Consider the following 27,505-nt stretch of genomic DNA (forward strand, 5'->3'; position numbering starts at 1 on the left):
TGGTGAGCCCGACCTACGATTCGTTAGCATCAGCGGGATGTAGTTTTGAAAATAAAGGACCACAATTACGATAACTTCACCGACATATCAGGAGAAGGCTTTATTAGTACCTTTTGGGCTAAACACTAAGTTTTCCGACTGGACACCAAAACCAAGTTCATGCCTTGTAAAGTCTACATTAACACCACAACAGATTACATAATTATAGATTAATGAAGTCATTGGAAAAACAAAGTCAGTACGTCATAAAAATGGTCTGGCTAAAATAGTACCGTCATATCTGAGCAGAATACAGATAACTGTTTCCGGGCTAAACACTAACTTTTTAAGCTGAACACCAAAACCATTAAGTACATGCCTGATTAAATCCAAACTAACACCATAAAAGATTACACGATCATAGTTCTACTTCATTGGCAAAACCGAGCCCATACCCTCATCAAACTGGTCTGACTATACTAGTAACCGCGCTCCTAGCCGGGGGAGGGGACCCCTGACAGCGCCTTTGGAACGTATCTTACAAAAAACATAATTATAGACCAAACAACAAAGATGGTTCATACAATTACTCAGTATGAAATCAATAAGCTCAGAGGTAGATCATCATCCAAACAGAAGTAATACGGCATAAAGTAGGTATAAGACAAAGACAAAAGTTGGCATTGACTCAACAAGTATACGTGTTATGGGGACACAGTTTCAAGGGTTGAACAGGCAATGTTGTGTTTCAGATGTGTTTAAGATGGGAGAGGGGGTGATCTAGTTATCACCCTGGTCTTCTTGCTCGCTCGACCAGAGTGTGAGGTTGTCCCGGAGTAGCTGCATGATCAGGTTGCTGTCTTTGTATGTATCCTCGGGTAGCTTGTCCATCACCGATATAGCATCGTCGAACGCTTCCTTCGCCACCCGGCACGCTTCTTCGCCGTCATTTCGGATCTCGTAGTGGAACACTGAAAAATTAAGCGCCAGCCCCAAGCGTATGGGATTCGTCGTGGGCAGCCCGGAGGCCTTCTCGTGCGCTTTCTCGTAGGACACCTTGGCCTTCGTCACCAGGTGTTCTTTCTCGCTACCTTCGCTGATTTCCGTCAGGTAGCGATCGTAGTCTCCCTTCATCTTGTGGTAAAAGACTTCAGACTCGATAACGACCTCCGGACGGTCGACGGTCTCCAGATTGTCGACTCCGGGGATGAGGAACTTGTCAAGGAGCGCCAAGACGTCGCCGCACACCTCCTTCATCTCCGTCTCCACCTTCTCCTGTAACCACTTCGCCGCCTGCCGCCCGATGTCCGACTCCTCCAGTCCCTGGTCGGCCTTCTTCTGATCCAAGGACGTGACGACCCGCCAGGCGGACCTCAGGGAGCCCGCCACGTTCTTGTAGGCCACAGACAGCAGGTTCCTTTCCTCAGTCGTCAGCATCTTAATCGGAATCTCCACCAGCTCCTTCATACACTTCGCCATTGTATCGTACTGCTCCGCTTGTTCCCAAACCTGGAATGATGACAAGAAGGTATCAACACCGGAAGTTCCGCTGCAGTACCGAAACAATCCGCTAGGAGTCATATAGCTATCTTCTAGGTTGGCGTTCGTATTCCGACTAGTTAGTAGGCTAATCACATCCCTAATATCATAAGGATCAATCCACAGTTTCTCGGGCTATGCTACACACACACACACACACACACACACACACACACACACACACACAAACACACACACATAAACACAGACGTACGGCACCGAAAGAATAACCTTTTCACGAAGGTAATACCAAGTGATCAGAGATGGCAGACTTCACCCCCTGCATACATCCCAACCGTTGCTATCATTAAACAATTTTAGAAAAATGCAGGTTAACTGTTACTTAAGCAACTACAGCTGGATAGATAAATACTCAAGACAATGTTGATGTTAATTAGCTGAGTACAGCAGCTAAATAAAACTAGGCTTTAGGCATTTGATAAATTCCTAAAACAAATAAATTCCTAAATTAGAATTAAATCTGTACATTAAGTTCAAGTTTGTCAACTCGATTATACACTTATTGCTTGATACAAAAAACCCTTTCATGCAATTTCAGGCGCATTTTGGTTTATGAATTAGTAGATGTTGCTTTACGAATGTTATTACGAAAACACACACACACCATACCACACACACACAAAAACACACACAGAGAGGCACACAGACATTGTTAAACAAGAGTTCCACGACCTCATATCTCCATGAATTCGTTGAAGAGGTTCATCAGTCACGTATATAATCAAGTTACGAGAATATTCGTCAAACAATGACTTAGGTAGAAGGTAGAGAAACATACCTCCAAATTTTCGACGTCTAGTCTGTACGTCTTGTTCACGGAATGACCTAGTCTCGCGAGAACACGAGACTAGGCCGAGACTGGGCGCTTAAAGAGGGGGACAACAGCTCTAGGAAAAACGCAACTAAGGACCACAACCCCCAAAACAAGGAGCGACGCGCTACGAGTTTCGCCGTACTCCCCTACATAAAAGGGGTCTCTGAGAGACTGAAACGTGCGTACGCAAAACACAACGTAAGCCTGTTTTCCAAACCTGGATACACGCTACGTAATGCCCTTGTCAGACCCAAAGACCCGCTTGTTCCCAGTGAGAGGTGTGGCGTCATCTATAAAATATCGTGTGAACAGTGTGGTGAGGTGTATGTGGGGGAAACAGAGAGGTCCCTAGGTGAAAGGACTGAGGAACATCAGAAGTCCGTAGACTGTAGTGACGGCATATCCGCACTCAGCCAGCATGAACTAAAAACAAAACACAGAATCACCAACGGCCCAATCCCGGACATCATAGAAATCATAGACCTTGAGTCACGTAATTCCCACAGGAAGATTAAAGAGGCAGTCCACATCCAGTTGGAACGTGCTGGGATGAACCGTACCGGAGGTTGGGAGCTGCCCAAGTCCTACTTACCCCTACTCCGCAAGGAGGCGGGGGAGGCAGGACGATCTTCACAAGTCTCGGCCTAGTCTCGTGTTCTCGCGAGACTAGGTCATTCCGTGAACAAGACGTACAGACTAGACGTCGAAAATTTGGAGGTATGTTTCTCTACCTTCTACCTAAGTCATTGTTTGACGAATATTCTCCATGAATTATTTTTAGCCTTTGTTGATGTATTCTTTTGTCTCGTCAAAAGCATAATCAACCTTTTTCCATGAAGTATTTTGTTTTTTTACACATTTACATAATATATGCTTAGTCATAAACACCTTTATCTAACTTACACATGTTGCAATATTGACAGTCCTATCATTTTCCTCTTAAATGAATAATGGTACTTTTGCATTAATTATGCAAATTAGGAATATATTTGCATAATTGGTATCTGTTGATGCTCTACTTGCCATAAACCACATCTGTTACATGTATTTGATTCTTATGATGGAAAACACTGAAAATATAGATCCGCGACCTCATATCTCCATGAACAATTCTATTTATGCAAATGACTTACACATTTACGTAATATATGCTTAACCATAAACACCTTTATCTTACTTACACATGTTGCAATATTGATAGTCCTATAATTTCACAATTAGATGAATTGGGGTGTTTTTGCATTAATTATGCAAATTAGGAATCCATTTGCATAATTGGTATCTGTTGATGCTCCACTTTCCATAAACTACATAAATTACATGTATTTGAGTCTTATAATGGAAAACACTGAAAATATAGATTTCCCTCATGTGCTATGCAAATCAAGTCCCAATTAGCATAATTTGCACTTAATTGTGTACATCTCTGTTTAATCTACCCGCATACTAAATTTCATGGAAATCCGCCGTTCCTTTGTTCAGTTATTCTCCTTAGAAGATTTTCACAATAACGCTCCTGCAGTTCCAGAGTAAGCTGCTAGGGGGCCCAAACCCACACCACTTCTTCATTACACCATCTGCCACCAAAAAAATCAAGACCATAGCACGTCCAGGTCAAGAGATACAAAAATGGAATTTGAGCTGCAGTACCAAGGTCACATACCAGGCAGCCCAAAATCGACCTTGAATTTCGGCTTTACAACACCTGCCCACATACCAAATATCATCGTAATCCATCAAGAGGTTCTTGAGTTATGCTGACTACAGTCGTCCGGAAACACAAACAGGCAGACAAGCAGACAGACAGGCACACAGACACAACAAAACTATATCTCCATTTTTCATGGAGATAAAGAACGTTATGTACCTTGGCCCTCTGGATCAACACCTCCTTGTCAGTCATTGTCCGGTCTTTAGTGTTACAGTGAAACACAACTGCAATGGAAAAAAAAATCAACAGTTTAGTAATGTATACGCGTAGGTATTTATTTTACAAAAAGGGCCACACCTTGGGCACGTTAGAGGAGAATGAAACACAGCCGGTATATCCCGTATCACCCGAGGTACCGGCCCGACCGCGGGTCGGAACGCCCGACGAACGAAGATGTAGACTATTTTGGAGAGCAAGCTAGATACGGATAAAGGTCTCTCTCCGTTCCAGAAATTCTGTTCAAATTGTATATTGGAACTAGAGTTCCACGACCTCATACCTTCGCCAAATGATTCTAACCTTTATGACTGACGTATTAGGAGTGTTTCTCATCAATTACAAATCATACTAGTTGATTGATTTAGAATATGACATGTCCAAAGTATGAGCTTAACAAATTATGAGCTTAACAAAGAAGGTTATGCTAATATTTATCATCAATTATGCAAATTAGAATCTGATTTGCATGATTATCGTCCAATCATACTAAGCATCACACAAGCTATCTATATACTAAAAATCATGACCATCCATCAAGGCCATCTTGTTTTAGTATTAATTATGCAATTGAAGTCTTCATTTGCATAGTTTATATCAATTGATATAATTTCTCTCTTCCTCACTTACATATGTCACATGTTTCAGAGTCCTATAATGGAATTTGATGGATGTATACTCTTTCCTCATTAATTATGCAAATTAGATTTTCATAAAAAGTATCTAATCATGTACAGCATCACTCAAGCTATCTACGTACCAAAAATCATTACCATCCATCACGCCTTTGAGTTATTCCCTTTCAAAGTCAGATGCAAAACCTGCTCCTGCAGTTCCAAAAAAGCCGCTAGGGGGCCCAACCCCATACCACTTGCTCCCTGTCCAAAGATCTATCTACTACTTAAAAATCAGTTCCATAGCATGTCCAGAACACGAGATATCAAAGTTCCGCTGTAGTACCGTAAGAAGCCGCTAGGGGACCCAAAATCTAATCGTTTTTAGGTCTCATAAAACCTACCAACATACCAAATACCAAGACAGTCCATCAAGGCATTCTCGAGTTATGCTGGTCCACTACACACACACAAACACACAAAAACAAAAACGCTACCCTCTGCATAACCTTCTCGGCGAAGGTAATGATAGATCTATTTTCAATGCACAAGCAGCTAATAGACAGGAATTCCCTATTTAGACGATTTTAGCAAAAAAATTACATTTATGACGTCATATTTACGTCAAATACGTCATAACTAGGGGTGGGTACAGGAACCGTGTGCCGGTACAAAGCCGGTAATTCTTATTGGACCGGTCCACAAAAAAACGGTCCGTAAAAAAATCAGTGGACCGGCCTATGGACCGATTACAAAATTCATAGTACTAGGCTACCAGCAGGCGGCCACATAACCGGTCTACGAAAATACAAAACAGCAGATTTAACGAGTCGTTTTCGATGATGTTAGCTGCGAATCATATATAGAAACACTTAAAGGATGAGTAAACAGACGGCGAGAAGAGTACAGTTATAATTTTGAGACAAAGTGCAAACCTAAGAAATTATATCGCTCCAGACATGACGTTTGGAGATTTTTACGTGTGTCTCGCTCTCCAAAATATGATGCACTGCGACACTACTATAATCAGGTACAGGTACAGGTCCGGACCTGCTGGACCTGGACCGGACCTGAATTTTATGTACCGGTACCCACCACTAGTCGTAACAGTAATTTCATGACTTATAAAATTGTACATATACATCATTCTCTGCAAATTTGGTGATTATACCACATATCGTTCTGAAGTTATGACGGGCGAATGACCCCCCCCCCCCGTCAAGGAAGTCTAAAAAAAGCCCGTCTAGATAGGGTTAACCTACCGCACCAGCTATCCATTACTGAGAAACTAACAATACAATACCGGAGGCAGACTCTCCCTGGTCTTCCTCCTCGCTCGTCCAAACCGTGAGGTTGTCCCGGAGTAGCTGCATGATCAGGCTGCTGTCTTTGTACGCTTCGTCTTTGAGGCCGTCAATCAACTCTAACGCCGCGTCAAACGCCTCCTTCGCCACCCGACACGCTTCTTTGGGGTCATGTCGGATCTCGTAGTGGAACACTGAAAAACTCAGCGCCACCCCCAGTCGTACGGGGTGTGCTGGGGCCAGCTCGGTAGTAGCCTTCGCGTACGCTTTCTCGTAGGACTCGTTGGCTTTTGTCACCATATCCTCTCTCTCGCTACCTTCGAGGATTTCCGTCAGGTAACCGTAGTAGTCTGCCATCATCTTGTGGTAGAAGACTTCGGCCTCCAGTTCGTCGACTCCGGGGATGAGGAACTTGTCAAGGAGCGCCAAGACGTCGCCGCACATCTCCTTCAACTCCGTCTCAATCTTCATCTGTACCCCCTTCACTTCCTCCCATTTTCTCTGGGATTCCGACTTCTGATGAATGGACATGGCGACCCGCCAGGCGGACCTTCGGGAGCCCACCACCTTCTTGTAGGCCCCGGACAGCAGGTTCCTCTCTTCAGTCGTCAGCGGCTCGCCCGTCTCCACCAGCTCATTCATGCACTTCACCATGTCTTCGTATCTCTCCGCTTGTTCCGCCACCTGAAATGATAACAACGATATATCAAACCCAAAAGTTTCACTGCAGTAACGAATGAAACCGCTAGGAGGCCAATTCTCGAAGTTGACCATCGTTTTCCACCCCCTAGCCTGCTTACATCCCAAGTGGCATAAGGATCCATCCGCAGCTTCTCGAGTTATGCTATTCATTCATTCACACATTCACACACACACACACGCGCGCGCGCGCACACACACACACAAACAAACACACACACACACACAAACACACACACACACACACACACACACACACACACACACACACACACACACACACACACAAAGAATACTTCATCTTCACAATTTAACTCTACGTACCTTGGCCCGCTCCAACATAATTCTCCTCTGCAAGTTTGCCGATTCAGCCATTGTCCGGTCTTTAGTGTTACTGTAATACACAACTGCAATGAAAGAAAAACACAGTGCAGTAGTGCATGTATTCATCATGTCGACACGTAGGCTGACCTGTCCCAAGTACTGAACTGCCCATTTAAGGAGGAGGCACACCACGTTAGAGGAGAATACAAGACGGCCGGTGCATTCCGTATCACCCGAAGTACCGCGGGTCGGGACTTCTATGGTTTTCTATTCCAGTCAAATCTTAACTACGACGTAATTCCACCAGCTACGACGTAGTTTGACACGACACGACTTACTTGGGCGAACCTGCTTCGTAATACGACTTAACCTACCGTTCCGGCTTACCATTACTGACAAACTGACCATACAATACCGGAGGCAAACCAATCTGATCTGTAGATCACCATACCAACGGTCCTTTACGTATAATCACCCATCCAAGTAATTGCAGGTCACAGTCATGAATCTTCTTATGCCCCTCCCCGACTTATACAACTATTATAGCAGCTAGTTACCTGCATACAGACCAACATGTAGCAACAAAGCAGAAAAAGATGGCAGCAGATTATTTGACTCTCACATAAATTGATTTTCTTATGAATACATGTACCGTAAAAAAGTGATAAATATGTTTTTATAATTCTAGTTTTATATTATTTGCAGGATAACTACCTGCTGTCATCACCATCAGGCTCAAATCCTTTGCTCTTAAAAGGAGGACCCCCGGTTACGTGTCCCCTCGTGAGGCCTCCGGCATTGGATGGTCAGTTTTTCAGTAATGGATAGATGACCAATCAATCCCCGCGTTTAAAACCAAAGGCGGTTATCGTGGCATTGGATGGTTAGTTTCTCAGTAATGGATAGCTGACCAATCAATTCCCACGTTTTAAAACAAAAGGTGGTTATCTAGGTGGTTCCTTTCATATGAAAATTGGAAAAATTAGGTTTTATTCATCCATTTGGGTCAAAAGAGTAGCTCCAGCTATCATTAGCTCCGGCTATCATGATGGCTTACATATCTGCTTGGTTTCCCTCCGGCACTGGATAGTCACTTTGTCAGTAATGGAATGAACAGACACATTTTAAGCATTAGCCACACGGCCTGGCACCTTAGTTGCAATGTGTCCAAACATGGCATAAAAATGTTAATCATAAACACCACTTACATATGACCACTTAATCGTCGCCATGGCAAAGTTTTTCTTGCCTTTCTTGTTGTGTTTTGTAATGCCTGGGTATCTTAATAAGGTAGCAGCGTCAACATATGTTTTCTTTGTTTGTTTGATTGCATTGCATACCCGGCAAACCACCTAATTACTGCACCCTGCAATTACTTGGATTGGTGATTATAAGTAAAGGACTGTTGTTATGGTGACTTACTGATCAACTTGGTTTGCCTCTGGCATCAGATGGTCGGTTTCTCAGTAATGGATAGCTGGGGCGGTAGGTTAAGTCGTGTGTTAACGCAGGTTGTGAACTACGTCGTATTTGCCTTAAAGTATATCGTAGTTGTAAGTTAAGTCGTATTGCGTGAGCCACTTGTTTGAATTACGTCGTTCTTCGCCCAGGTATGCGCGCCAAGTGCTTGGCTGAATTACGTTGTAGTTGAGTTTTGACCAGAAAAGAACACCATACACGTCTAACCTTACGGGACGTCTCCACCGTCGGAAGGACGTTTTCTACCAATCAAGTATGTGGTTTTATGTTCGAGCCGGAATATTTGGGGTGTATCCGAAAGTCTGGTAACACAACGAGAACCCTGGGTGGGTGACATAAATGCGTTTGAGGCGTCAGATTTACCAATCAAATGGTGGTACAAACACCGGTGGTACAAAAATGATACATTTCTGCGAAATATTCACCAACAAACATGGCCAAACATTGCAAATTTTGGTGAAATCTTACCTTTCGTTTCTTGCCTGGATTCACACGGTTAGTAAGCCGACAGGACAGTCTGTACACAACTCGCTCACTGAGCAGGTAAAAAGTGGTGTCTAATTTGAATACCACTACAACTGGTACGAGTAAAACCGGTTTTTACGGAGTATACTAAATGTTGCAAAAATGAAAGGGGGCATTTAAATTTTTTTCGCTGTATGAATGTATTGAAATATCAAACATAATACACGTATTTTCGAACAACTTAGACCGCAAGGAAACTAACGTTTGATGGAAATTACGGTGGCACGGAGTCCTTGTGATTAGGGTTGTTTACTCACTACGCTTATCAAAAAGAGTAGGGTTTCATCCTGATTTGAATTGGGTCCACAACAATATTTTCCACTTAACAAAGGCACATGTACCTTAGTATTTCACATTAGAGGGGAGAAATTTCCCAACAAATTGGGCATACCTATAAACAACTATGGCTTCTAAGAGCCCTTGAACCCTGTCATGCCTCGTTTAGCGCATGACCCCGCGCTGACCCCGGAAAATTCAAAATGGCCGCCGTAACTGGAGATGGGTCTATTGAATTGAATGTCCAACATATCAAGATGAAAGATATACCTTAATGCAGACAATTAAGTGCAAAACAAATGTAACATTACCTCAGTTGAAAATAGAGACGTTTAGTGTACTTATGTCATGTCCTGCAGTATCTTCATATCTAGGCCAATGTATTTATAAATCTATGCAAATAAGAATCCGTGAAATAGCGACTTAATTGTATAAGACAGTCAACTCCTCATCATGTAATTTTATAATTAACATATACCACTCCCAATTCCAACTTCTGTTGATATTGTCTACCATTGAAACATTGTTTAGCCTAGACCCTCCCTGTAGTTTGTACTTGAACATGGTATAGCCTAGAACCTTCCTGTAGTTTGTACTTGAACACTGTATAGCATAGAAACTTCCTATAATTCGTACTAGATTGATATAAGTAGCCAGAAGTATTTTGCCTTACGTTGTACCTGTTAAAATCGTTGTGCAATAAACTTTGACTTGACTTGAATGGAATATGTCTATAGGGCCCATCATGCCGACAAGACTGTATGCACGACTGTACTTGGGCAACCAAATGTTTGTTTGTTTGTTTGTTTGTTTGTTTGTTTGTTTGTTTCGCTTAACATGGTTAACTGAATGATAAGTGAAGAGCCGTTTAGGTTAAATCATTTGATTCGTATTTTGTACAAGATGTCTGTGTTTCAGTAACAATTCTGATGTCGCTCTTTGTAAACAAATGCATTACTAGAACCTCCATAAATGAAACAGGCCGTTCAAAGAGTTTCTACGAGTGTGTGTGTATGTGTGTTAGTATACGTGTCTGTGTTTGTGTACATGTGTTTTTGTGTACGCGCGTGTGTGTGTGCACGTGTGTGTTTGTGCATGTGTGTGTGTGTGTACGTTTGTGTTTGTGAACTGAAACTGAAACTTTATTGACAAATACTACATCGCAGACTGGCAAGTCTGAATTGGCGAGTATTTTCACATTTGCTCGCATAAAAAATTATGTGATTATATACGAATATACAAAGTTTACCTATGGTGCCATTTAAAAATACTTGTGTGTGTTTTTGTACGTGTGTGTGTATGTGTGTGTGTCTCAGCACTATCACTGGAGATGGCTGCACAAGTCTCATCTCCGCTCATAGCGCAAGGATATAAAAGGGTCGTGTGGTGCAACGGCAGGATTTTCGACTCAGAGCCAAGGGGTCCTGGGTTCGAATCCCCTGGTGCCACCGATCTTGTGTCCTTGGGAAAAAAGGCACTTAACATGATTTCCCCCACTCCACCCAAGTGTAAAGACGGGTACATTATGTGTGTGGGTCACGACATCAGTAATAGCTGCCTGTATCCCACGTGTATTACACTGTTGCAATTCCAATAAAATCCAAATCCAAAATGATGATGTCATGACTCGGAAAATAAAGGGAACTGCTTTAATTCAGGTAAAATGACGTTTGAGCCAGCGATATGTCTCATGTTATACGTTGTTCTTGTACCTTCATAAGTATATATCATAATGGTTACCATTATCACTAATATTATCATCATTATATTAGGTTAACAGCTGTTCGTTGATGACGATGGTGCACAATTCGACAAAGTTGAAAACTTTACGTTACTTACATGTCAAAATCACCCTCCTTTATCAGCGCTGAAACCCGCTCGGGAAATGTTCGGCAAACCCTCCCGGTCTCAGCCCTGATCTTTTGAATGGAGATTTTGGGTTCTGGGGACGTCACTGACAGTCGCTCATAAATAATCAATGAGCTAGCCTTATTTGGTACAAACAGTCGTTGGTTGCTCATGAATAAACAAGTAGCGATGTAAGACGTAAGATGATTGGCTAATAGGTTACCAGCGTTCTTTGCGGCTCTACTTAAAATGAGCTTTAGCAAACCTTCTGATTGGCTGAAAGCTGTTTGGTGGTGACGTCGCCAGAACCGTGTTCAGGGGCTTGGAAGGGCAGGGCCGCTATGGGAGGCAACGAACATATCGGGTCTGCTGGGAGAATGGTTGAAATATAATTTGTGGTCTGCCATTACACAATTCTACCCCACCCCCCTCATAAAAAACAGTAGTGTTTGTCTGATTTCATCATCACTTTCAACTTACAACACTGCAATACCAAACCTTTGGGGCCAACATCATGTCAACATACTATGTAAAGGTACTCTCCACAATAAGCCTTGATTATTTGGCGAAGGTAATGTGTTCGTGGAACTCTAAGCAAAGTTGTGGGCAAGCCAACCGTACACACTCACGACGTGTCTTCAGAAAAGACGTTGTAACCGCATGTTCTCACGAAGAACTTTATTCAAGCCCAAATCCAGACTAGTTTCGCCTTGTGTGTGGCTTTCTCGATGGTCTAGGCTCGAATGAGCAAGTGTAATGTGTTCGTGGAACTCTAGTTTGTCGTAACAAAGCAAAATTCAAAAATCAAGACATATAAGGATACGAAGTGGGCAAGCTATTGCATACCCACTTTAAGAATGGTGTCTTCCACTTAACGTTCATCAACGACATGTATTAGACACAGGGAAATCATTTGTCCCCTTACTCCCCCCTCTCACTGGACCCGCGGCACGCTGGCGGCGTCTCTGCGTACTAAACTGGATTTGTGTTTAATACCCTTGACTTTATAGTGAGAATGTTATTCAAATGTACAAGTATGCCCCAAAAGACAATAAAACACACAAAGCTTAAAAAGATTCATTTTTTTATCGATGAAATTCGTTGAATGCTTTGTCAATTCGATCGGCCGCAGCGACGCCGCCAGCGTGCCGCGGGTCCAGTGAGAGGGGGGCTTTACTACCCACAATAATCCGATGATAATTTCTATGTGCTATTGGTCCGAAATTACCCGTGCAATGGCAGCTAGTGCTGAATTGCTGCAGGGTTTACAATCACATAATACACAATAATACACAAGATACATATTTGCTCCACACACTTTGTGGAACTATCGCAAGGGTCTGGGCGGCTGCCATTCGGCGCCAGAAGGTGACCTCAATACGACGCTCTACATAATTACATACCCGGTTTCGGGGTGTATTCTTTGAGTAGTACTGGACTGGGTGGAGCTAAGGATTGAGTGACAAACTATGATGATGAGTACTTGTTTATGCTCTGACATACTCACTCAACCTTCGAAGAACCACCATGGCTCCCTAGCGTAGTTTTGTCCTTAAAGGAGTCCTGAGCTCTAAAGGGGGTGTTATTTTCCACTAGATCATGTATCAATGAATACATAATCAGCCGACATTTTACAGAATTCCGCTGGTAGTGAATTATACAAGGTGTGTTTTGTAAAACAACATGATACTCACTAAACCCGTGCAGACCCAACCCGTGTATTCCCTATACGTATATACACTTTCTTCATCGTGAATATTGTTGGCCTAAATGAGGGGGGATAAGCACAATAAGAAGGCCAGTTGTTAATATAAAAGAACACAATAATAAGACAAATTTTTCTTATCGCTCCTGAAATTCTTTTTGTAACATAACTTTTGTCAAGCCTTGTTAGGTACGTTGTATTCAGCCATACATTGAGGCTATTTAATTTAATTAGTTAGAAAATAGAGGGTCACCTGGGGAATTTAGTAGAATACTGAATGCTTTTTGATGCGCATGGTACTAGTGGATAATTTATCGTATACTGTAATAAGCATTCTTTTTTACTTCTCAAAATTATCCATTCAAAAATAACTCCCCCCCTCTGGAGTTTAGGACTCCTTTATTGATTATTTTCATCACCTGTTTTCTCATCACCTGCCCCATAGATAACTTGAGAATCCGGAGACTCTGGTTTCACATTCTTATTCTTGTAGATGGATTGAGATGCAGCAGATTCTGCTTTCTCATATTCATTTCCATAAATAATTTGAGACGTCAGAGACTCTAGTGTCTCACTTTCATTGTTGTAAATAGCCTGCGATGCATCAGATTCTGCTTTCTCGTTGTCATTTCCATAAATGATTTGAGGGGATACTGGTTTCTTATTCCCATTCTTGTAGATGGATTGAGATACGGAAGATACTGCGTTCTCACTTTCATTCCCATAGATAGCCTCAGCTAAAGCATGTACAACCGCTTTATCTTCATCAGTATTCTCATAGATGACATGAGGAGTATCATGTACTGATTCCTTCTCATTGCCAATATCAGGGTTGAAATGAGAAGTAGCAGCTAAAACATTCTTGTGGCCATCACCATTATCAAAATGAGAGAAAGCACCAACTTCCTTCTCGTCTTTTCCATGGATGACATGAGAAGTAGCAGCTACTGCTTCTTCTCTAAGGGTAGAACTGTCCTGCCCGGCCTCATACCCATCCTCATCCTTCCCATACACGATGTTTACTAGTTCATGGACTGTCAATGGCTTGTGGACTGACTCGGCTTTTGGACCTACAAGATCTCCATGAGGACCACTCTGGTCCTTAGGACCAACAGTACCTGTGGTTGTCTTCGTCATACATGACGTAAGGGCCATAAGAGATTCGGGGTCCTCATATTCAGTTTCAGGTATAATGGCTTGTTCGTTTGGACCTGCAGCGCTGTGGGTTTCTGGGTTTAAAGATCTACCCTGATATTCTGGGTCGTTGTTGCAGCTGTTAACCGCGTCGTTTGAATCGAGAGGATCAATTGTTGGTGCTGAAATTGCAGGGGCCTTTTTAGTCTTTCGCCACCAACAATAGGCAAGGACAAGACCAGAAATCCACAAAATTCCACCAACAGCAAAAGACAGAAGAATGGTTGTTTGGTAGCCATTTGAATTTCCAAGCGGAGATGATGTTTGGTCTTGGGCGGTTTGGACATCAACAAACACAATGACTGACGCCGAGCCGATAGAATTTGACGCAATACAGATGTACTGGCCAGCATCTGCTGCAGTAACATAAGTTATGATAGTGGTGCCGTTCACTTCCACAGTCACTCCCACACATGACTCAACAGTAGCATTCAGTCCAGATGGGAGAGTGACTGTGATGTCTGGTGTGGGGAGTCCTGAAGCTTCACAGACCAAATGGAGAGTCTCCTCCTGCGCTAGTGTGCTCTTGCCTACCTTAAATCTTATAATCGTTGGTTTGCTAAACATCATACCGTCATAATGTGCGGTAGATGTTAAAGCTGTGACACCAGAGTTCTCCCCAGCACCAGTGGATACGCCTGGCATGACCGAGGTTGGGGTTTCTATCTCAAGGAACAGCCTGGCAGATGCAGAGCCACCTAGGTTTGTTGCAATACAAATGTACTGACCAGCATCTGCTGCCGTAAGATTCTTTATCGTGATGATACCATTCATCTCCACAGGCCCTCCCCTAACTGATTCAACAGTAACATTCACTCCAGTTGGGAGAATGACTGTGATGTCTGGTTTAGTTATACCTAAAGCTTTACAGACCAAATCGATAGTCTCCCCCTGTGCTAATGTGCCGCCTTTCTTGTTTTCAAAACTCACAATATTTGGTTTTTCACAGATTAGATCTACGGGGTTTACATCGTCAAGTGTCTTCCCATTGAGGTTATCAGGTTTGTTACAAGTAATTCTATTCTTGAATACCTGCGTTTTCTTCACAACTGCCATTCTACAGTCACAATACCAGGGGTTTCCCTGCAGTAGTAATTTTGAAAGCTGGGGCAGATTTGAGATTGCGCACGAATGAATTCTAGTTAGGTGGTTTTTCGTCAAGTCTATGGTTTTGAGTCTGGGTAGGTTTGAGAATGCCCCAAGTTGAAGTTTCAAATCACTGAGTTGAGGTAAATCTGAGAATGTGCCAATGTCAGTTATTTGGTTGCCACACAGCGACAAATATCGGAGCTTTGGTAGATTGTAGAATGTACCGGGAGCAATATTAGTTATGTGGTTGAAATCTAGCATGAGATATTGGAGCTGTGGTAGACCTGAAAATGTGCCGGGCTGAATGTAAGCTAAGTTGTTTCCTGAAAGGTACAACAGTTGTAGCTCGGCCAGAGTTGAGAATGTCTTCTCCTTAACCATGGATATCTGATTCATTTGTAAATCTATCCATGTCAACTTCGTATACTTTGAGAAATCAGACGGACTCAAACTTTTGATTGAGTTTTCAAAGGCTTTAAGCTTAGTGATTGTTGTAGGCAGGTCCTGAGGAACGCTGCTGAGACCTCTCTTGCCGCAATCACAGTCTGGAGAACAGCTGCTGCTGCAGGCTGCGATCGGTCCAGTTTCCCTCAAAACGATGAGTAGAAGAACGTGGAGTGTCTTCCGTTTGCTTGCCATTTTCTATACATCAAAAGTTATACTGTATTAGAACTTGTGTCATACAGGTGTTCCGGACCGTGTGATAACTATCCGTATCACATGAGGTTCTAGAGTTGTATCACACGGACTTCCGTATAATATTCTGAATGCATTTCTAGCGCACCGGTTGCGTCGCCGTCGAAAATTCGAATACCGGATTCGGAGGTTGGATTCAATGTTGCTATGGCCGTCGGGCGATCCTACCCGCGGTCGGGCTGGGACCTCGGGTGATACGGAATACCCGTGTTGTATTCTATATTGATAATACATGGTGTATTCCATATTGCCCGAGGTCGTGGCCCGACCGCGGGTCGTATCACCCGACGATCGTAGGGCGATGCGACCCGCGGGAGGGCCGGGACCGAGGGTGATGCGGAATACACCATGCTGTATTTCATTCATGTCATACCAACCCGAAAAAAACAAGTTGAGAGAGTTTTGTGTCCTCGAACAAAAAAATCGTAACAACATCGCTTCCAACCTCCGAATACAGTATTCGAATTTTCGACAGCGGCACACTGGAAATACGTTCTAAATACTATAAGGAAACCCGTGTGATACAAGTAGAACCCCGTGTGATACGGAAAATTATCACATAGCCAGATGGCGTCGACCAATCAGAAGCCTCCATTGCCCATGTGTTATGACGCCATAACACACCCGTTCGACCGTTCAATTATGTAGAGGGGAGGTTATCTTTTGGTTAACATTCGTATAATGTTTATTTGTTCCCAAACATGTTTACTATCTTAGAATGAATAAAATATTTTGTAACCATATGACAAAATAGAATAAACCATTTCAATACACGTCAAATCTAAACGGGCGGAAAAAAAATAGTATTCAGACACCTAGCAAGGAGGAATGATGATAATAGATAATAGAATAGATTTGAAAAAAAAATGACATGCCAAGATTGCAAAGTTATTAAATATCATCTTTGGAAATTTTGGTTTTCAAAATGAAATCTATCATCTTCTGTACAAAAAGAACATATGTAAATTCTGAAATGCATTCTTAATACTATAGGGGATGTATGTGTCATACAGGAATTGTCTACTCTTGGGTCATGTGGGATAGGCTATATGATAATAACGTTAATGACCCGCCTATTCCTCGGTTCGCTCACTCTGTGGTTTTATTCGGTGGTTATAGCCCATGGCCAGGCGTTATGACACCATATGCACCTCGGGGCGTGTCATTAATCCTTAATTATCACACGATGCGGAACAGCCGTATCGAACGTTTTCGCGCCCCAGGTATAATATAAAACGTTTACAGAGCATCACGGATCTTTTGAAACATAAAACATTTGCCACACATCACCTATAGTTGAAAAACTCGATGATAACTGCGTGGAGACACTTTGGTATAGCACTGAGTGGCCTGAGAGTTCAAATCTATTCAAAACGAGAGTTCCGCGACCTCATATCTCCATGAACTATTCTGTTTATGCAAATGACTTACACATTTACATAATATATGCTTGGACATAAACACCTTTATCTGACTTAGACATGATGCAATATTGTCAGTCCTATCATTTTCCACTTGGATGAATTATGGCACTTTTGCATTAATTATGCAAATAAGGAATTTATTTGCATAATTAATGCTGCTGATGCTCCACTTCCCATAAACTACATTATATTACATGTATGTTACATGTATTTAAGTCTGATAATGGAGAACACTGCAAATATAGATTTTCCTCATTAGTTATGCAAATTAAGTGTCGAATGGCATAATTTGCACATCACTGTGTACATCTCTGTCTAAGCTACCTGCATACTAAATATCATGGAAATCCGTTGTTCCTTTGTTCAGTTATTCTCCTTAGAAGATTTTCACAAAAACGCCCTTCCACTTCTTTATTACATCACAAGCTATCTGCCACCCAAAAATCAAGATGACAGCACGTCCAGGTCAAAAGATACAAAAATTGCAGTTCTGCTGCAGTACCAAGGTCACATACCAGGGGGCCCAAAGTAGACCTTGAATTTCGGCTTCACAACACCTACCCACATACCAAATATCATTGTAATCCATCATGAGGTTCTGGAGTTATGCTGTCGACAGTTGTTGGCGGAAACGCAAACACACATACACACACACACACACACACACATGCACGCAGACACACAGGCACACACGCAGACACACCCAAAACTATATCTTCATGGAGATAAAAAGATGTAGAAATTCGACAGTCTATTTGAACAATAACTAATATAAATCTATATCAAGGTCAAGGTAAATCGGTAGAACCTCAGACTGAGGACGAAGCATGACGCTTAAGTTTTGAATATCTTACTATCAGATAATAATCAGATTATTTTTTTATCTTACAGATCTTAAATTTTTGAATATAGTTCTAAAAATCAGATTCATCCCTTATCTAAAGATGCAAGAAGGCCTGTTCAAATGCTAAAAATCATGACGTCTTTACATAACCTTTTTTGATATCAAACGAATTCAAAACAACAATACCGAAAAAACAAACATCAAAATAGGGCGTATACCTAATAACGGTTGTGCTAAGACTTTGTGAGGAACTTTGATCTCCAAGCAGATCAAACGGTTACAAAGACCGTATTCAACTGGTGGAAAGGAGATTTTCGGGTTGCAATTAAAACTCATTTAGCACCAGTTGGATTCGGTCTTTACAACCGTTAGATCTTCTTGGAGATTAAGGAACTCGGCTCACCACGAGAATGATGGTGCTGACACATACAAGGCAGATATAGAATTACATTGGCCATGACCAACAATAACAAAAAGTAATCAGTCGCGGGTATAATGTTTAATAAATAATGTCGGCTTGCTCGGAGCCAGTAAGATATATATTCTCGTTTGATGATTCACAATTGTCAAAAAGGACCAAAATAAAAGACAGACCAACCTTCCGCAATCTTCCGTCCGTGGTGTTTCGTCGTGACAGTTCAGCACTGATCTCACCGGACACAAACTCCTCACCTTGTCCTACCTGTAATACCAATGATACATTTCTTATGCAAGCTTTCTTCCGTAGATTTTAATCTTAACACAAATAGCTGCCGACCTAGCCTGCTGGGCCAACCTAACTGCCTCATGTGTCGGATGACACGACAGTCCTTAGGTCTAAGTATGTAAGTCAAGACATCGCTAATTATTGGAAGGACAGCCCTTTCCTCTGTACCTGATTCACGCTAATGCAGTCGACAAAGACACAGTCGCCAGAATGTACGAGTGGAAAAGCACGCCTGGACCTCTTCATTAGCGTCTGGGTTTGGAACAGACGTCACAAGAGCATGCGCAGTGTGTGTAAACTGCTATATGACTTCTTGGCCACAGGACAAAAAGTTGAAAGGACAGCGCCAGGAATGAAACATTTACTTGGGAGATCATGCGCTTTTAACATGAATCGCTAGGAAGCGCTTCTGGACCGTGTACAACTACGTATCCACCATGGTCTCACAGACTACACCCCTTGCTCTCCCCTTGGTGCTGAAACGCCAACGTCTCTTAAAACCAGTTGTGTGATGGACAAGACTGTTATTTTTGGCAACATCTCAGGGACGGTACCTTTTCGATCCACAATCTTTAAAATTATTCCAAGGGGGGGGGGGGGGGGGGGTTTGAGGCCCGCGCCAACTTCGATGTCGCATAACTCTTGTACGGCTTGATTTTTCCTACTGCCATTGCAAGGGGTTTCTGGCAGGCAAATTTTACGAAAGTCGCTAATTTCGGTTTTAACAATTCAAAAATCAAGTTTTCAGGATTTTTGCTACGCCACGCATATCTTCTTACATCAAAAACATCTAAGGTAATTTCATGTAACTTTCATTGTTTAATATTAATTGATTATGCTAATTTGATGGCGTCATAGGTCAAAAAAAAACATCACCTTTAAATCACCCTCTTCTTTTCCTTGGACAGTCCACAATAACACGAGTTACGTCTCATAAACATATTGGAACAGTTCTAACCTCCAATATGTCCTGGAATCGACATATCTGCCAAACAACCGGTTAAGTTTCAAAACAAGTAAATTTAAATGTCTTTAGTGTTCTTAAATTTAGATTACCACGTCACGTCTTAGATCTCATCTATAAAACTTTTATACGTCCCTGTCTCGAGTATACAGATGTAGTCTGGCATGGCTGTACAGCTGATGACTCTCGTCTAATCGAAAGAATTCAATACCATTGTTCACTTATTGTATCAGGGGCCATCAAAGGCTCGTCTTATTCTGCTGTCTGTGAGGAACTTGGTTGGGAAACCCTATCAAACAGACGCCATATCCATCGATTATGTTTGTTTTCTAAAATCATCCATGGCCAAACACGGCCATACTTACAGGATTTACTTCCTCCTGAAATTTCTTCTGTTACCTCATATAATCTGAGGAACAAAGCTAACTTAAGATCCCTCAGACATACCACCAATAGATTTAGTAAATCTTTGGTCCCTTATTGTTTAACTCGCGCTGATCTGAAGATATTTCCTCTCTCTAAGTTTTGCTTTTCTCGCGCTGAAGATATTTCCTCTCTCTGGGTTTTTCTTTTCTCGCGCTGAAGATATTTCCTCTCCCTCCCAAGTATTTTCCCCTCCTTTCTTTTTGACCCCATACGTCGTGCCATGTACACCTCCTCACCAATGTGAACTATGAAAAGGGATTACGAAGGTTGATATGTACATGTTGACTGGCACTACATTCTGCCTTCCGGTGTCAGATAAGAATTCAATTTAATTTCAAACGTCGTTTCCGGTGGATAGGGGTGCCTTGCCACTGACCGACAGACTCAGTTGACATTTTCTGTGGAACCGCCATTTTTTGTGAAATACAACATCATTTAAAGCACTTTTCACCCCACGGCCCAAAACTGCTATTTTGGGGGCATTCTTCCAAGGCCGCTGCACGGAAAATAAGAGTTTTTATATGATAATGACTGACGGCAATAAAGGTCATCAATATGTGTGTGTAAAAGAAAAATGAAAAACAATCGTGAGGATATACGTTTTCTGCAAGCACGATTCGGGTTATCAGGCGACCAGGCCGCGTTACCGTTAGCGCGCACTGATACCAAGAAGTACTAAGTCTTTGTGGACGACCAAAACTGAGTCACCGAAAAAGACGCTACGAAGATCGGAATTTTCAGAAAATATAAAATATTACACATTCTTATTGAGATAGTCGAAAAATCTGGAGCCAAAACTGTCGAAAAAAACCTTAGATTTGCGTCTTGTTTTCAGGAACTATTTGACATTGATAAGCCAGTCCAAAATTAGGCCTTAATTTGCATAAACGACATCTATCGACATTCTTCTCTATATCAGTTACAACCACATCAGCAATATCAAGTTGTACATCACCACTACGAAACGAAGTCCACCGTCGTAGATGGTCCCTCTCTTACATTTTGATACTCCCTAAGCAGAGGTTGGTGGGGAATATCTTTTATATCTATTTTTCATGATAACATATTTCTATATCTTATATTTTCATTATAAGCCCCGTTTTTATGGGTGGGGACAGCGGAAAAAAAAACGGGGGATATGCTAAAAAGGTCACAATCTCCTCGACCAACTTCTGCTTGGAGAGTATCATTTTGAATAAAGTAAGAAAAATGATTCATACTAAATTATGCAAATTAAGGCCTAATTTGCATAATTCATAAGAAAATACTTTTCTTCCGTAGTGGTAAATGATGAGCCCGACCTGCAATTCGTTAACATCAGCGGGATGTAGTTTTGAGAGTAGAAGAGGCACAATTAAGATGAATTCAACGTCATATCTGGAGAAGGCTTTATTATTACCTTTCGGGATTAACACCAAGTATTCCAACTGGACACCAAACCAAGTTCATGCCTTGTAAAATCCACATTAACACCACAACAGGTTACACAATTATAGATTAACCAATTCATTGGAAAAACAAAGTCAGTACGTCATATGAAACTGGTCTGGCTAAAATAGTGACGTCACATCTGAACATAAGGCTTTATCAATAACTTTCTCCCTGGCTAAACACCAACTTTTCCGACTGGACACCAAAACCAAGTATATGCCTTATAAATCAATATTAACACCCCCGAAGGTCTCGCAATTATAGATTAACGTTAACTAGATCACTGGCAAAAAAAAAGCCAGTGCCTGTTCAATTATGAAAACTTTCTGCCGGGCTAAACACCAACTCTTCCTACCGGGCACCAAAACCGAGGAGGCCTCTTTGCTGTAACCAATTGTATTTCTAATAAATCATCATCATCACCACAAAAGATTACACAATTACAAATCTATACCATGGCGAGCAAAACCAACTCTGTACCCCTCCCTCGCCATCAAACTGGTCGGACTATAATCGCGCTCCTAGCGGCTGGAGGGGGGGGCCTGCAGCCCCTGACTGCGCTTGGAATGTATTTTAAAGACGATAAGAAAAAAAAAATGGTTCGTACAATTTCTTGGGAGATCAAAGAGCTCAATAGAGCAAGTCCATCATCCAAATAGAAGCCATACAGTATAATGTATAAGCCAAAGACAATAGTTGGCATTGACTCAAGAAGTATACGTGTAATAGGAAAAAACAGTTTGAAGGGTTGAAAAAGAAGAGGTTGTGTTTCAAATTGGTTTAAGATTGTAGAGGGGGTGATCTAGTTCTCTCCCTGGTCTTCCTGCTCGCTCGTCCAAAGCGTGTGGTTGTCCCGGAGTTGCTGCATGATCAGGGTGCTGTCCTTGTACGATTCTTTTTTCAACTGGTCCACTTCCGATATCGCGGAGTTGAACGCATCATTCGCCACCCGGCACGCTTCTTTGACGTCCTTTCGGATCTCGTAGTGGAACACTGACCAATTCAGCGCCAGTCCCAGTCGTATGGGGTGTGGGGGGGCCAGCTCGGTAGTAGCCTTCGCGTACGCTTTCTCGTAGGACTCCTTGGCCTTTGTCACCGTATCCTCTCTCTCGTCCCCTTCGCTGATTTCCGTAAGGTAGCGGTAGTAGTCTCCCTTCATCTTGTTGTAGAAGACTTCGGCCTCGGCCTCTTGATTTTCGGCTGTGGGGAGGACGAACTTGTCGATCAACGTCAAGACGTCGCCGCAGAACTCCTTCAAGTCCGTCACCACCTTCTCCCGCATCCACTTCGCCGCCTGTCGCCCGCTGTCTGACACGTCCACCCCCTGTTCGGCCTTCTTCTGATCCATTGCCGTGACAACCCGCCAGGCGGACCTCCGGGAGCCCACCACGTTCTTGTAGGCCACGGACAGCAAGTTCCTCTCCTCCGGCGATAGTTTCCCGCCCATCTCCACCAACTCTTTCACGCACGTCACCATGTCTTCGTATCTCTCCGCTTGTTCCGCAACCTGGAATGATAACAAGGAGATATCAAGACCGAAAGTTCCGCTGCAGTAATGAATGAAACCGCTAGGGGACCCATTATCGAAGTTGGCTCTTGTTTTCCGAATCCTACTCACATCCCAAATATTGTAAGGATCCATCCACAGCTTCTCGAGCTGTTCGCACACACACACACACACACACACACACACACACACACACACACACACACATACACGCACACACACACACACACACGCACACGCACACACACGGCACCAAAAATATAATATCCCTTTTGGGCTGCGAAGAGATTCAACGAATAAACCAGTCATAAAACCTTCTTGGCAAAAACAATACTCGTTATCTTGTAATAAGAAATTCTACATACCCTGGTCCTCTGTAACAGAGTTTGTCTCTTCTCATCTGCTGATCCAGCCATTGTCTTGTCTTCAGTGTTACACAACTGCATTGGAAGAAACAACAATTCAGTAATGTATACATTCATCATGGCGTCACGCAGGCTACCCTGTCCCTAGTACTGACCTACCTGCTTTACAAAGGGAGCCACACTTCGGGCACGTTGATACCACCCTCATTAAATCAGGACCCCTATCGCTCCACGTTAGCTCGCTCGCGTAGGGGCCCTGAATTCAGCGCCGGTAGACATGGTTCTGGCGCCGTTACTGACAGTTGCTCGTGAATTATTAGTGTGCTATCCTTATTTGGCGGTTAATTTGTTCTGAACCCAAAGTAACGATGTGAGACGTAACCTGATTGGTTGATAGCTTCCCAGCGTCCTTTGCGCTTTTTCTTCAGATGAGGTTTAGCAAACCCTCTGATTGGCTGAAGCTGCTTTGATGGTGACGTCACCAGAACCATTGCTACCGGTGCTGAAGATCAGGGCCCCTACGCGAGCGAGATAACGTGGAGCGATAGGGGTCCTGATTTAATGAGGATGGTTGATACTAAAGCTGTGTACTCCGTATCATCCGAGGCATCGGCCTGATCGCCGGTTGGAGCGCCCGACGGAGGAATATATATCATATTTTGGAGAGCGAGATACGAGTACGGGCATCTGTCCGTGTTACAAATTATGTTCAAATTGTATATTGGAATGATCTATCTATTTTCAATGCACTGATATATCTATTTTCAGTAGATAATATGTAAGCAAATGGATTATGTTGAAATAGCAGAGAAGAAATAATCCTTTGCACACAAAAAGACAGAATTGTTTGCTTTCATAAGCAATCACATCACAGGAATTCCTTTTTTTTTCTTGGACCGGTTAACCCCCAAAACGTTTGACCGCTTGTTAGTACTGTTCATTTCCTCTTTTTTTTTTCGAGCCTTTTTTCGGACCGGTTCAGCAAGAAATACCCCTAGCACGCTGAGCACGTGAAACGCGTTCGAATTATTGTATGGAAACGCGTGTAAAAGCCCGTGGGATATACAGACCGGTCTGGAACACCCGTATTCGTATTGAACGTTATCACGGCCCATGCATGACATAAAGAACCTATACAACATTTAAAAGTAGGGCTACACCCATTCTCCTACGGATACCCACTGCGCGACCTACATAGCCCTTGCCGTGGCTCTGCTGAAATGGGTCCACTTTTCTGTTTCGGGGGCGTGACCACTTTATGAACTGTCAGCCAATCAGAGAATTGCTTATCTTCAGGTAAAGCTGATTGGCTTATGCAAAATAAGGCAAGGTGATTGACATTTATAATCAAGAAGAACAGCAGACAACGTTCCAACATTTTTTTTTTTTCGTCCAAACTTGTTTATCGGGTACCGAATGCAAAATCTGACTGATCTGTAGGCAGAGGGCGATCGCGGCTTTACCGAATACCTACCGGCAAAAACAAACAAACAAGGGAGACGAACATTGAACGTTCAGGCGCTTACATGGAGAGAAACTGAACGCAAACACAAAAGGCGTGCGGCCCTGACTTACGCTATTCATTAAGTTTTTGCCAAATTCTGTTATCCATAAAACCGTAGTAAGACACAGTGGAGGCTAGTAAAACTCCACGGATGTACCGGAAAAGACCTACGCCTACACCTTCACCAAGTTTTTGCCCGGAATTCTACTATCCATAACCCCGTAGGAGGGCCTGGTGGAGGCTAGTAAAACTCCACGGCTGTATACGTACCGGAAAAGACTTACGCTCTTCACCAAGTTTTTGCCCGGAATTCTACTATCCATAACCCCGTAGGAAGGCCTGGTGGGGGCTAGTAAAACTCCACGGCTGTGCCGGAAAAGACTTACGCTATTCACCAGTTTTTTGCCCTGAATTCTACTATACATAACCCCGTAGGAAGGCCCTGTGGAGGCTAAAAAAACTCCACAGCTGTGCCGGATAAGACTTACGCTATTTACCAGTTTTTTGCCCTAAATTCTACTATCCATAACCCCGTAGGAAGGCCTGGTGGAGGCTAGTAAAACTCCACGGCTGTGCCGGAAAAGACTTACGCTATTCACCAGTTTTTTGTCCTGAATTCTACTATCCATAACCCCGTAGGAAGGCCCCGTGGAGGCTAGAAAACTCCACGACTGTGCTGGAAAAGACTTACGCTATTCGCCAAGTTTTTGCCCAGAATTCTACTATCAACAACATCGTAGGAAGGCCTGGTGAAGGCTAGTAAAACCTCACGGCAATGCCGGAAAAAACTTACGTTATATACCGAGTTACGTCTGGAGGTCTTCTTCCCGGAACTGCCGATGAATGAATGCATGAATGGTAGTCGGAAGAGACACAAGTACCTGTTAACGCCCTATAATTATGTAGATTTCAGTAATTATAGTTGGCGGAAATTAAGTTGAAGTAGTTGTCTATATACTGTTGCCGGGGTCGAATACAATCTCTGTGTTGCGGGGTCATATTCTAAGCCAATAACCCTAACCACAAAATGCTTCGCGGATTTTTTTCCCCTGTATTCAATCGTATCACTAGGTCATAGGATGTTAAGTTTTATTCTATACTTCTATTTGGCACCATATCTAATAGTCGTTGCCATACATTGTGCCATGCACGATTTTCCTGCAATAAAGCCCTTCTTCAATAAATCTAGCCTTCTTAGCATGCTGTACGAGTCTGTCTTCTCTTCTTGATGGTACATCATTATGAATATTGGACACTTATGGAGATCTGAATAAGACAAACAAACAAACAAACAGAGTTCTACTGCACTTAGTTTCTATTGTACGCGGCTTCTTGTGGCCAGCCTCCTCTAAGACAATTCGTTCCGAAGGACAGTCCCAAAAGCACAGAAGTACATGTATACCGGTTTACGCCCTACAATTATATACATTTAAGGTGAAGTACCTGTTTATGTCCTGCAATTTTGTAGAGAAGTTGCTATAGTGACGGAATTTGATGAACATGTATGAAGTACTCGCGTCGATTACAATCTTTGTGTAGTGGGCGTTCCATGCCCCATTACGTGAAGTGTGTGTGCTTCTTTATAGCCTCTACTAGGCCCCACGGACGGCTGAAAAAATGGTAGAAATTGGCCAAATGAATAGTATGCCAAGGGAGTCTGCTATCGAGAGATAGAACCATTTGCCATCCTAGAGGTCGCAAACTGTAACTTCTATAGCGGACTAACTTCTCTGGCATGTTATCCGTCTATTTGGCCAATTTCTATCGCCTGTGGAGCCTGGTAGAGGCTAATGCTTCTTCACTGATACAGAAACTGTACTTCCCTGTACAGAAAATGTCAACCCCTCAATAGAGTCATCAGCTTCTTGCACAACCAAGTGATTTATTCAACCAACGTTTCGGTGACCATCTGTCACCTTCCTATTCTCTGTAACAGTGAATATATGTAAGTTTAGTACTTTGCATTTGGAAACGCTTCTATAAGCAGCGACACCTATGCTGTAGTGCAATGTGAAACAGTCAGAATTGCCTTGATGAAGGTGAAAGATGGTCACCGAAACGTCGGTTGAATACATCACTTGGTTGTGTAAAAAAAGTAGTTTGAGGGCAGCAATTACGTCAATTAGCAATTACGTAAATACTGGCAATCAGTCCGAAATATTTACTCAGGGGTGATCATTATTTTAGCCTGGGTGCCTTCCAATTATTACCGGGGCTTTTACACTCGCTGCTCTGAAAATGATTTGAACAAGATGGCAACAGTCAACCCTTAAGCTGCCATTTTTTTTAGTCAAGTAAAAA

The 27,505-nt window shown here is 42.7% G+C and overlaps 1 protein-coding gene across 5 annotated transcripts; it reads right to left on the bottom strand.

Annotated features, from left to right (window-relative positions):
• Nucleotides 1-75: 75 nt before the first annotated feature.
• On the bottom strand, nucleotides 76-26,125 carry LOC136442032 (uncharacterized). Of its 5 annotated transcripts, XM_066438623.1 has the most exons (6): nucleotides 9,169-9,242; nucleotides 8,644-8,698; nucleotides 7,222-7,304; nucleotides 6,198-6,882; nucleotides 4,221-4,288; nucleotides 76-1,488 (listed from the first exon to the last, which is right to left on the bottom strand). In XM_066438623.1, exons 3-6 carry the CDS (start codon nucleotides 7,270-7,272, stop codon nucleotides 760-762), a joined length of 1,533 nt encoding a protein of 510 aa, XP_066294720.1. In that variant the 5' UTR covers nucleotides 7,273-7,304; nucleotides 8,644-8,698; nucleotides 9,169-9,242; the 3' UTR covers nucleotides 76-759. The 5 variants fall into 5 exon arrangements, with proteins under 5 accessions (XP_066294720.1, XP_066294718.1, XP_066294722.1 ...); XM_066438621.1 differs by lacking the exons at nucleotides 7,222-7,304; nucleotides 8,644-8,698; nucleotides 9,169-9,242 and adding exons at nucleotides 23,701-23,775; nucleotides 25,998-26,125; XM_066438625.1 differs by lacking the exons at nucleotides 7,222-7,304; nucleotides 8,644-8,698; nucleotides 9,169-9,242 and adding exons at nucleotides 23,701-23,775; nucleotides 25,896-25,987.
• Between the last annotated feature and the right edge of the window lie 1,380 nt (nucleotides 26,126-27,505).

The sequence above is a fragment of the Branchiostoma lanceolatum genome, chromosome 9 (genome assembly GCF_035083965.1).
Source record: "Branchiostoma lanceolatum isolate klBraLanc5 chromosome 9, klBraLanc5.hap2, whole genome shotgun sequence".
NCBI lineage: Eukaryota > Metazoa > Chordata > Leptocardii > Amphioxiformes > Branchiostomatidae > Branchiostoma > Branchiostoma lanceolatum.

Excerpts from the sequence above, each read along its gene's own strand:
- LOC136442032 (XM_066438621.1), bottom strand. The coding sequence starts at position 26,057 with ATGCATTCATTCATCGGCAGTTCCGGGAAGAAGACCTCCAGACGTAAC. Across the intron at positions 23,776-25,997 it reads GACGTAACTCGGTATATAAC|TTGTGTAACACTGAAGACAA; the intron begins GTAAGTTTTTTC and ends CTTCCAATGCAG. Across the intron at positions 4,289-6,197 it reads CCAGGGAGAGTCTGCCTCCG|TTGTGTTTCACTGTAACACT; the intron begins GTATTGTATTGT and ends TTTCCATTGCAG.